Below are 12,871 nucleotides of genomic sequence, written 5' to 3'. Positions count from 1 at the left end.
CACTGGTGTCCTGGGTTAGTGAGCCCATGCAAATAGGTTCAGAAGGCAGTTCTACATGTATATCTTCTGACCAACTTACAGATCATCCTGGCCATACCTTGCTACCAGAGGACTTGACATTCTAAATTTGTGGAAAAGATGGCAAGGATGCTTGGCATCCACGTGTGTAAAGACAAGGACCACCGCTCAGAAGTCCTCTGCTTCATATTTTGAAAACACGGATAGAACCAGTAGCCCTTCTGGTCTACAACATCCTCAACATACTACAAATGAGAATGTAGGAAGTCCCCATCTCTGGCATTGCTGGGGCTAGAAAGATTAACCTAAAAGAGTTTAAAAAAAAAACAAAACTCCAGGATTTGGAATTGTCCAACTGCCACATGTCTATAGTTGTTGAATCTGCTCTGAAAAAAAAGCAAAAAGGATAAGAATTCACTCAAACTCACCTCCAGGAATAGACTATAAATTTGACAACTTTGGCAAGAAAATCTTTCAAGGCAACTTGCTTACTGCTTGCATCTCTATTCACCAATTTTAAATGGTGCAATATACCTCAATGGCTGCATTCAGAAGCTAAAATATTTTGTATAAGCTGCAGACGGTAGAAGTTATTACCCCCAACCACTTTTGAATGTGGAATAATGCATCTGTCACCTTCTCCGTTCTATGAGTCCTTTGTTTCATGTATCTCCTCAGCCTCAATCAGGACTAGATGTTTGGCATGGCTTAGAGTATGCGGCATATATAAAGATGTCCATGAGAAGCTGGCGAATCTTATATGTCTAAGTGAGAATCTATTTGGCAAAAAACTCAGAGAAACACTTGATAAAATAAAAGAGCAGAATATAGTGGTCCAATCACTATTGACAGTTTCTGAAGAGTCCTCTACTTTGAGACACTTCTTTGTGAATAAAAGACCATGATTCTACAGACATCCTTACCTATTTTTTCAATAGTACCATCTGCCATCTCTTCTGGCCCAGTGTCAGCAACTGCTTCTGGTCAGACCGACAGTGTGATCGCTGTCAGCCTAAACCATGCAAAAGGCCCAATTCAAACCTGGGCCCAGGTTTTGATTCCGCCAGAAAATCCTCACCTCTCTTATCTCAGTTAGGGGGGTAGGCAGAATCTAAACATTCTTAGAAATGTGTCATCAAATAACCAAGGACCACTGGGTTCTCATGCAGTCTGGATACCATTTGCACTTCTCCTGGCTACATTCCTTCTACATTGTTCAACTATCAATCTATATGAGCCCCACTTGATGCAACTTCGCCTAGAAGTGCAACCATTTCTCCAACAATGATTGACAGAGACAGTCCTTGCATCCCAATGTAAACAAGGCTTCTACTCCCAATATTTCCTATTCCCCAAGGAAAATTGAGGCCCATTCTCGACCTGAGTCTCCTGATCAAACATTTCCTCAGAGAAATTCAAAATGAATTCACTCAGCATAATTCATTCTTACATCCAGAAGGATGAATGGATATGTGCCCTAGACCTGAAGGATGCATATGCTCACATACTATGCCCATCCAACCTTCCCTTCAAAGTGGATTCTTGCCACTATCAATACAAGGTATTCCTGTTTGGCCTGTCAGCAGCTCTGAGGGTCTTTACAAAATGTTGTAGTGGTAGTGGCATACCTGTGTCATCAAGAAATATGAGTGTTCAGATACCTGGATGACTGGCTAAGCATGGCATCCTTTTAGGAACAAGTGCTCCATTCCCTGTACAAGATCATTTGTCTTCTACAGCTCTTGGGTTTCCTAGACAATTTCAAAAAATCAAATCTTGTGCCTACTTAAAGGCTCAGGTTCATCAGGGCTTGGATAGATTCACTGCAAGAGATAGTGCTTCTGCTACCACAATGAGTGAATACCATGAGATGCTCATTCACAAATTATGGTCCTTTCTACGTTTGATAGCCATCTCAGCTCCTAGTAGTATTTAGGACATCCATCCATGTGGTCCCACTAACCCTTCATACAGGGTCTACATTCTCAATGGAATCAGCTAACTCAACCACTATCAACTGTTGTACATATTTCCAAGGACATGAAGTGAGAATTGTAAGGAGCTCCTCTATGCACACTCAAGTAACTCTAGTGATGGATGGATGCATGCTTCCACCAAAAGATGGGGAGCTTACATAGGACCCTTTCAAACCTAGGGCACCTGGTGTCTCTCAAGGAAAACATACACAAAAGAGTTAATTGAACAGGTATTAATATCACATAAGTAATCAAACAATATATACCTGTATATTATCATCAAATTGTATTTGTAACAAAATTTTTTTTATAAAACATTAATACAAATGAACACATATTACATATATCAATATCATTCATACCACACATTCATACTATTTAACAATACATATCATAACATATATTACACACCTTATAAAATCAACAAATATTTTTTATTTCCCTACTATATACCTATTCAAATGTTTCAAAATGTTATCACTATATTCTTCCCTATTCAAAAAACCGTTTTCTTTATGCTTTACTCCTATTTTTTATATTTTCTCCTGGAGCACTCCCCTTATAATCGATTCAAAATACTTCCGACAAGAATCTCCTGTTTCACCCGAAGGTTTCATCAGGGGATCAACCTGCTGTATTTTCTCCTTCTTACATCCATAGGGAACTTCCGACTTCACATCTCGGTGAACATCCCAATCTTCACCAACCTATTCTAACCACAATCATCATATAATAATTAATCACATCAACTACAATCCCTTCCATTTAAAATATCTTTTATAAATCTATTGAAAAATGATTCAAATTATTCTATTATACCTAGTCACATTATTCCCATCACCATCTACACGATCATAGATTCTACCACTCACCTTGTTGAACTAACTAATTTTTCATTTTATTTCAACTGTGTTCACCACCCCTGTTCTCTAACAACTTCACGATACACTCCGCTTATCGCCAGCACTATTCATAATCACCATCCTCACTCTGAATTTTAAATGGCAAAATATATCACCCTTCAAATACTTGTACTGGAAAATACCGCAGAGACATAACTTCATTAAAACTCAACTTCAAACTACTAACCTAACAACTTCTCTCTCTCCACATTGTTTTACCAAGGTTCTCTCGTTAGATATCTATTCCTCCATTCATATATTATCCATTTTCTATATGATTATTGTATTTCCATTTGTAAAAGTAATAGAGTGTAATTTATTATGATGGATGATTTTTTTTAGTTTTTCAGAACAGACAGTGTCCTCCATCATCTCAAATTTTAGTTTGATACTGCATGTTCAGCTACAGAGGTGGGTAACTTAGATAGTTATACAGGGATGAAAAAAAAGCTTATACGCATGGAATTACATGCCGCCTTTTTATCAGAATATTGTAAGATGAAAAAAATTCCCCCGGTCTACGGATAATTAAGGAACCATTATTACTTGCAGAGCAGGAAGATTTTGTTTCAAAATGGAATGCAGTTTTGAACAGATTTTCTTATGATTTGATGGTTTTAATTGTGGAAAGAATACAACACACTTTGTCTATTCAAAGTGAGGTGGATGTACAATTAAAGTTATTACAGGACTGTTCACAAAAGGAAGTGTTAGATAAATAAATAGAACAATTACAGATACAGTTGGATAAATTTAGAAATGAAACCAGGAAGGCAAATATGAAAGTTCATGCAGGATCAGATGGATTATACCAAAGGGAGGGGGTAAAACATTTTCATCTTCCTCTGAGAATTCATCAGATGAGGAGGTTGAAGTAGTTGATAATATGAAGAATTAAAAAAAAAACAGTTGCATTTGCTCAACCTTTGGTGAACACTCCAAATGATAATTTTATTGTGGGTAATGAATATATGAATGATGAAAACCAGCATTTTTTACGTTCTCAGAACAGAGGTGGGAGGAGGAATTGTTTACCACAAACAAACATGGGGAATCAATACAGGAGTTATCGGTTCCATCGACCAACAAGGTGATATATGAATCAGTGGTCAATTTGTCATCTCATAGGTTGTCTCAGGATGAATTGGCAATATTAAATAAAGGATTAACGCTTGTACCGACATCAGGATATGACTCTTAATACTCGTGTGGAACTATATTAATTTTTTCGGAGACTGAGGATTGTAAAATTCTTTGAAAATGTTGAAAGTGAAGTTCAATCTGGTCAAAAATCACTATTTGTTAAGCTATCTAGATGGGTGCCACCTGACTCTCAAGATCCATTTGTAGTAGTATTTGATAAGTTAGTATTGAGGAATTTGGCACTTTTGGAACAATTTAGTCCATTTGTGTCTAAAAATATCAAATTTGAAGAGAGACGGGCATTGCAGGGATTACAGAAGGATGTTGATATTATAATAAATCTGGCAGACAAGGGGGGCGTGATGGTTATTACAGATAGATCTTTATACACAGATGAGATTAATCGACAGTTGAGTGAGGGTAATTTTTACCACCCTCTAGATAGTGATCCTATGGAGGGGATACAGTTGGAGGTGTATTCCTTGATTCAACATGCAATTAAATATAAGATAGTGGATAAGAAATTGGGTGATTATCTGTATGAAGAGTTTCCAGTAAATCCTGTTTTTTATATAGTGCCAAAAATACATAAGAGCTTTCTAAATATGTGGATCATTTGTTAAAACAGAGTGTACAACGGATTGCTTCCTACATCAAGGACTCAGCGAATTTTATTAAAATCTTAGATCAGTTGGATGGTATTGAAGAGGAATGCTGGCTGATTACGGCTGATATTTCTTCCTTGTATACAAATATACCGGAAGATTCAGCCATGCAGATTGTTCAGGAGGTAGTGGATAAATTAGAGATGTCGGATAGAAAGAAACATCTATTAGGGCAGTTATTATCCACAGTATTAAAAAAAGTTTTTTTCAATTTGAGGGAAAATATGTCCATCAAATAAAGGGCATTCCGATGGAGTCACCATTGGCCCCAATGGTTGCCTGTTTATATGTTGCCAATTTTGAAAATAGATACATATATCCATCTCCATTTTGGGAGGAGATGGTTATATGGAGAAGATTCATAGATAACGTTTTGTGTATTTACTGGTACAAAGGAAAGATTAGAGGAATTTGTGGTATGGATTAATTCAGTAGATGAGAATTTGAAGTTTGAATTTCATATGGATCAACAAGATACCCTTTTCAGATATGATAGTTTATAAAAATTTTGGAAAATTTTATACGACAATCTATAGAAAAGATATTGACAAAAACACTAATTTGGAATTTTCTAGTTTCCATTCTAAATGTTTAAAGGAAAATATTCCCATCTGTCAATTTTTGCGGCTTTGCCGTTTATGTACAACTGTTGATGATTATAAGATCAAAGCACAAGATTTATCCAACAGGTTTGTATCTCGGGGCTATAAATGGAAGATCATTAGACGTGCATATAAACGTGCTTTATATGCAAATAGGGATAACTTATTGATGACTGGGCATAAGGTTCCACTTACAAGGATGGCTTGTAAATTACCATTCTCTTATTTAGCTACTGGTATTAAATTGATTATTTGTCAACATTGGTCGATTTTGCATAATGAAAGTGTCTTTCAAGATTTTCCAATCTTTGCGTTTAAAAAGAATCAATCCTTACGGGATACGTTAACCTCTGCGATGATGGCAAATGTAGTGGAAAAACTGAAACAAGTTGGCCAATACAAGTGTGGTAATTGTGGAATATGTCCACATGGATGAGAGACATCATGTATTCAAATTCCGTCAAGTGGTGGGAAATATTACATACCCGGGAGATTCGACTGCAAGACCACGCAGGTGATATATTTAATTATATGTCCATGTGGATTATTTTATATTGGTCAGACCAGGAGATCGATCAGGTTAGAATAACTGAACATTTAAGTAATATTCACACTAGGAGGGAAAATGCATCCCTAGTACAACATTGGTACCAGAAGGGACATACAATTCAAGAGTTAAGATTTTGTGTACTTAATCAGATAGTGTTAAAACGTGGAGGAAAAATTTCTAGAATATTGTTACAAAAGGAACAAAGATATATTTTTCATTGGGGAACAGTAGAACCAATGGGATCAAATCAGGAAGTCGAGTGGAATGTGTTTTTTTGATTAAATATATTGGCTTTGGTAACATATGAGATTTGGGGGCATGGTATACGTGGTTCTGGCACGGGGGAGGTCATCTGTGAGACATTTAAAAAGGATGTGGATTTCTTGAATGTGCAGCTGCAGCATCTTTGAATGGAAGAATAGATTATCTAACGAGAGAACCTTGGTAAAACAATGTGGAGAGATAGAAGTTGTTAAGGTTAGTAGTTTGAAGTTGAGTTTTAATGAGTTATGTCTCTGCTGTACTTTCAAGTACAAGTATTTGAAGGGTGATATATAAAGTTCAGAGTGAGGACTGTGATTATGAATAGTGCTGGCGATAAGTGGAGTGTATCGTGAAGTTGTTGGAGAACAGGGGTGGTGAACCCAGGATGAAATAAAATTAAAAAAATTGTTATCTGATTCAACAAGGTGAGTGATAGAATCTATGATCGTGTAGATAGTGATAAGAATAATGTGACTGGGTATATATATATATATATATATTTATTTGTTTGAATAATTTGAATCATTTTTCAATAGATTTATAAAATATATTTTAAATGGAAGGGATTGTAGATGATGTGATTAATTGTTATATGATGTTTGTGATTAGAATAGGTTGGTGAAGATTGGGATGTTCAGAGATGTGAAGTTGGAAGTTCCCTATGGATGTAAGAAAGAGCAAATACAGCAGGTTGATCCCCTGATGAAACCTTCGGGTGAAACAGGAGCTTCTTGTCGGGAGTATTTTGAATCGATATAAGGGAGTGCTCCAGGAAAAAATGCGAAAAATAGGAGTAAAGCATAAAGAACATTTTTTTTTTGAATAGGGAAGAATATAGTGATAACATTTTGAAACATTTGAATGGGTATTTAGTAGAGAAATAAAAAATAATCATTGATTTTATAAGGTGTATAATATATGTTGTGATATGTATTGGTATTGTAGTATGAATATGTGGTGTGAATGATATTAATATATGTAATATGGTGCAATATATGTATAATTTGTGTTAATGTTTTTAAAAAATGTTTTGTTACAAATAAAATTTGATATTATACAGGTATATTGTTTATAATTACTCTCTCAAGGAAAACCATTTTCAGATCAATCTACTGGAATTGAGGGCAATCATATATGCACTGTCAATGTTGGCGCATCTTCATAGAAGACACCTTGATTCAAACCAACAGCCAAATTGCTAAGTTTTATGTCAACAAACAGGGAAGCACAAGATCATGGCCTCTCTGCCAAGAAGCGCTGAAGATCTGGGACTGGGCAGCCAAGAATAGAGCTGTCCTTCAGGCCACTTATCTTCTGAGGATCTTCAACATGCTGGCAGTTCGCCTCAGCAGAGTATTTTGCCCATATGAGTGGTCTTCTGCAGTAATCAATAGCCTACAAAATATTTGACTTATCAGGTCTACCGTCGATAGACCTATTGGAGTAGAACAAAAAAAATCAATTTTGCTGAATTCTACTCAGTGATTTCAGATTAATTCACAATGCTTTCTGCTCAATTGGGGAACAAGCCTTATGTATGCTTTTTCACCGATATTAATGATTATCAGAACAGGCAGAAGCTTCTCCAGGATCATGCTCGCTTGATCTTCATAGCTCCAGCATGGCCCAGAGAGATGCCATTTGCATATTTCATTCAACTTTCCAGCAGTCCTCCTATACATCTAGGGCAGATCCTATGTTGTTAACTCAAGACAAAGGGATGCCTTATCATCCCAGTTTCCCAGTACTCAGTAGTCGATCTTATTTTTGCCCAAAGAAATTGTAGACATATTAGTTTCTCCTAGAAAGCCAACAACTAGAATAAATTATGCCTTCAAATGGTACAGATATTCCAAGTGGCACCAGCAGAATGCTTTGTACTGTTTTCTTGTAAACCCAACTTTTTCTAGCATACTTGCTCCACCTTTCTGATTCAGGTCTTGCTATATTTCCGGGGCAGGTACATCTCAGCGCCATAGCAGCATACTCTGTTCTGGTAGTCAGTAAACTGATTTCTACTCATCCACTGATACTGTATCTACATTCATGAAGGGCCTATGGCATGCTAAGCCTCTGGTACAAAAACTGCCGGTTCCACAGGACTTGCATATTTCCGTTCTTCAACTGATGAAGCCTCCTTTTGAGCTGCTGGAGTCAACTTTGCTTAAGCTCTTGACATGGAAAGTAGTGACATCAGCTAGGAAAGTCAGTGAAATTCAAGCTCTAGTTCACTATCCAACCTACATGCAATTCTTTTTCTCAGCTTTCCATAGCAATCAATCCATATTACATACCTTCTTTCTGAGATCTCATGTGCATGGAGGAGAGAAAACCCTTCATATCTTGGACTAAAAAAGAGCAATGGCCTATTACAAGAAATGAACAGCCACATTGCCAAATTTCTCAAATGTTTATGTTATACAACCTTAAATGGATAGGCATGGCAGTTGTCAAAATACTTTGTCTACAACAAGATAGAGTGCATTCAACACTGCTACACCTTAGCAGGACTGAAAGTCTCAGACTCTGTAAAAGCTTATCAAGTAAGCGCTATGGCTTCACCTGTTGCTCACTTTCGAGAACTGCCTCCCTTTGCATCCCATTACTGTCTGGACAACCTCTCAATGACTGACAGTAAATTCAGACAGGCAGTTTTGCGTAAACTGTTCTCACAGTAGTCTGCTCTCTACAATGGAGTCTGGGTTGCTTATTCAGTAAATGCTCTGCTGCAACCCTCAGCTTGGGACTCTCCACATGTAATGGCAAATTCAGCTTGCTTATCGATTGAAAAAGCAAATTTGCCTACTGTAAATGATGTTTTCCTTAGATAGAGCATGAATTAGCCAAGTAATTACTACCTGCCTCCCTGGACAGTAGATTACCTAATCAGAATTACCTTTGATACTGACTGAGGAGGACTCATGAGAACACCTACACAGAAACTCCTGCACATACTCAGTAGAGATCAGAGCTCTATTAACTAGGAGCAATGAGTCTGTTCAGTCTTCCACATGTAAAGACTAATTCATCCTATCATTTATGGAAAACACTGTTAATACTAAGCAAACTTGTTTTACTTACCAGCCAAAAAAAGTTCAGATTTACTCTTGAGAAAATAACTTATTTATCAACAACAAATTTCTTTAAAATAATGTTAAAGGCACAAAACAGTGGGAAACAGGGCCCACTGTGTACACACATTTTTATGAAAATATCTGAAAACAAAATCTAGGCTAAGAGGCATACACACTCACATCCACATACATATCCTCTAACCACTAGACCTCTTCTCTTTCCCATATGTAAACACACATACACATACACTACTTACAAGTGTTCTTCAAGCTTCCTTTTCAGAAGAATGGACTACAAAAGAAAGTAAACACCAGTTATTTTATAACTCACCACAAACTCAATAAGCAATAAATTCTGTATGTAAAGGATAAAATATCTGCAGGTGGTTCAAAATTCAGCTGCTCACATGATCATTGGGTCAAGAATATTTGATTACATAACTCCAGTGTTGCAGACTTTATACTTGCTCCCTGCTTAAGGGAGGGTTAAATTCAATATAGGCTGCCTGATTCATTGAGACTTATATAATGATACCTCAGTGGTGGTTAGCTTGCTTTTAAAGATTTATAACCCAGGGAGAACCTTGAGAACTGCAGTACACAACTTGCTGGATGTGTCAGACTTTAAACAAGGTCTGGACAAAATGAGGGTAAAAAACTTTTTGTAGGCCCTACCATCTGGAATAGCTTGCCTGATGAAATAAGATCAGTTCAATGTTATCTAACATTTAAAAAGCAGATTAAATTCTTTTTTAAACAAGCTAATGGGACTAATAGAAACTAAGTGTGTTCATCTGTTTTAGAGGAGTGGGAGGTAGAGCTCACAATAAATTTGTGTAGTTTGAGGTTAGTTTCTTAACTTGATTTTAATAATCTGATATTATGCTTCTATGCTACATTGTTTTTATTTATTGTTTTATGTCTGTTTTTATGTAACTTGATTATGTATGTGATAATTGTAACCTACCAAGAACACTGGATTGAGCAGGCGATACTTTTTTTTTTTTTTTTTTAACAAATAAATGGTGCTGTACATCCTGGAGTGGAGGGGTAGCCTAGAAGTTAAAGCAGTAGGCTATGAACTGGGGAGATCAGGGCTCATGTCCCACTGTCAATAGGGATAGGGAATGGAGGGTAAAGTGAAAGTATCTGCTTTGAAGTGCCGAAAAGTGGAAAATAAAAATCTAAATAAAATATATCGTGTGTTTATCTCTGTGCAACTAGATGATATAAAGCATGCTGTTAAAAACATCATACAACACACGTTTATCCAGTATCAGCTAAAATTACTACTTGAAACCTCAGTTTCTAGCACATTTGTAAATCTGAAATAATTCTACTAGGCTACTATCCAACTGCTTCATGGTCTATGCAGTGCTATCTAAGGCATCATAGTAATACAGTAAATGATGGCAGCTAAAGACTAAAAAGATTCATCCAGTCTGCCCAGCAAAGTGTCTGGGTTGTATCTGCTGCTGCAATCAAGACTAGTCAATTAGTATTTGACAAGAGTATTACAATGAAATCTGTAATTTTTTGCCAAAAAGCCTACCATTCCTAAGGCAGTACAGGCAGGTAAGATGAAGTCTGACATTAAAACTCTGAAAATATTTTCAGTGGCTGCAAAAGGGTTAAATTATAAGGAAGGAAATAGTAGTTCCAATTCAGATAAAACTTACAAACTGCTATGAAAAAGAGAAAGTACAGTTCTACTGCTAAACTCCTCTTCTGAAGAAAATACACAGGATTCTTTAACACCCTTGATTTGCCACTTTAATATGATAAACACATGTACATTTTTTTCAGAGAAAGTAAATATTCATAGACTACACATAGTTCTTTAAATGATAGCCAAATACCTCTGTAGGAACCTCAAAATAAAATATAATTATTCACCAGAAATTTGCAGCATATATATTTCAATTGAAATTAGAGAATGGACTGTTTGCTCCAGCCAGCCAGCGGTTGAATTCAGCAGGCATTAACAGTTAAAAAAATAAAAATAAAAAAATAGAATTTAAAAATTAAGTTTAATTTATGTTCTAATCTAATACTAATACCCTTGGGAAGTGAGTACTATGATATAATTAACTTGCCTTCCTATTTGATGTCCTTGCATTTGTGGACTGATGCTTCTCATTTTCCACAGTTTCATCTCATGACACCCACTGTGGTAGACACTCAAATATATTAACTATTCTCCCAGTACTTCTAGCCTAAACTTTTAAAACTGCATTACTAGCACCATTATTAAATAATTTAGTTGGAAAGTTAAAATTAAATCATTTAATACCCCTGTTTTACTTCTGACAGACTGTAAGGGATTAAAATATGAATCTAAGTAACAGATACTGTTGTGTCTCATGCAGGCATCACAATGCATTAACAATGTTATAGTGAATTAGGGCAGGACATATAGTGAATTTAGAAAGTATTCATTTATCCACATTTTGTGTTACAGCCTTATTCTAAAATAGATATGCATTTTTTCCCTCCTCAATCTACATTCAATACCCCATGACAAAGCAAAATCAGGTTTGTAGAAATTAATTTGCAGGTTTTGTGCAAATTAATATAACCCCCCCCCCCAAAAAAAAACACCTTAAATATCACATTTATATAAGTATTCAGATCCTTTACTCAGTACTTTGTTGAGGCACCTGTTGCAGCAATTACAGCCTCAAGTGTACTTGGGTGAAATGCTACAATCTTGGCACACTTGTATTTGGGGATTTTTTCCCCCATTTTTCACTGCAGATCCTCTCAAGCTCTGACAGGTTAGATGGGGAGCCTCGATACACAGCTATTTTCATGTCTCTCCAAAGATGTTCGATCAGGTTCAAGACCAGGTTCTGGCTGGGCCACAAGGAAATTCACAGACTTGTGTTGAATAGGCTGTCTTGTTGACCAGTTGGAAAGTGAATCGTTGCCAGTCTGAGGTCTAGAGCTCTTTGGAGCAGGTTTTCAATCAAGGATTTCTCTGTATTTTGTTCCATTCATCTTTCCCTCGATCCTGAATATTTTCCTAGTTCCTGCAGCTGAAAAACATCCCCACAGCATAGGGGTACATTTTAAAACATAGCGTGCGCGCAAACAAAAGTACGCTGGATTTTATAAGATACGTGCATAGCCGCGCGTATCTTATAAAATCCAGGGTTGGCGCACGCAAGGGGGTACACATTTGTGCAACTTGCGCGCGCCGAGCCCTGCACGCGGTGCACGTTCCCTCCGAGGCCGCTCCGAAATCGGAGCGGCCTTGGAGGGAACTTTCCTTCCGCCTCCCCACACCTTCCCCACACCTTCCCCTACCTAACCCCCCCCACCCCAACCCTATCTAAACCCCCCCTACCTTTGTCGCAGAAGTTACGCCTGCTCGAAGCAGGCGTAACTTTGCACACGCCGGGCCGGCTACTGCGTGCCATGTTCCGGTCTGGGGGCTGGTCTGGAGGCCACAGCCATGCCCCCAGAATGCCCCCGGGCCGAAACCACGCCCGCGGCACTGCCCCCGGATGACGCGCTGACCATGTCACGCCCCAGATGACGCACCGACCGCGTCACACCCCCACCGCGTCACGTCCCCCGACACGCCCACCCCAAGAAAGCCCAGGGACTTATGCGCGTCCCGGGGCTTTGCGCGCGCTGGAAGCCTATGCAATATAGGCTCGGCACGCGCAGGG

General features: G+C 37.6%; 1 protein-coding gene across 5 annotated transcripts in view; it reads right to left on the bottom strand.

The window, feature by feature from the left end:
- HOOK3 (hook microtubule tethering protein 3) overlaps positions 1–12,871 on the bottom strand; it is a 1,188,278-nt gene that overhangs the window by 298,301 nt on the left and 877,106 nt on the right. For all 5 annotated transcript variants that reach the window (XM_029601894.1, XM_029601878.1, XM_029601884.1 and 2 more), the window contains one exon: positions 9,452–9,486. In XM_029601894.1, coding sequence (XP_029457754.1) covers positions 9,452–9,486 — 35 coding nt within the window. The remainder of the gene's footprint in view (positions 1–9,451; positions 9,487–12,871) is intronic.

Source organism: Rhinatrema bivittatum, chromosome 1, assembly GCF_901001135.1.
Source record: "Rhinatrema bivittatum chromosome 1, aRhiBiv1.1, whole genome shotgun sequence".
NCBI lineage: Eukaryota > Metazoa > Chordata > Amphibia > Gymnophiona > Rhinatrematidae > Rhinatrema > Rhinatrema bivittatum.
Note: the sequence above shows the minus strand (reverse complement) of the source record. Positions and strands in the feature narration are given on the sequence as shown.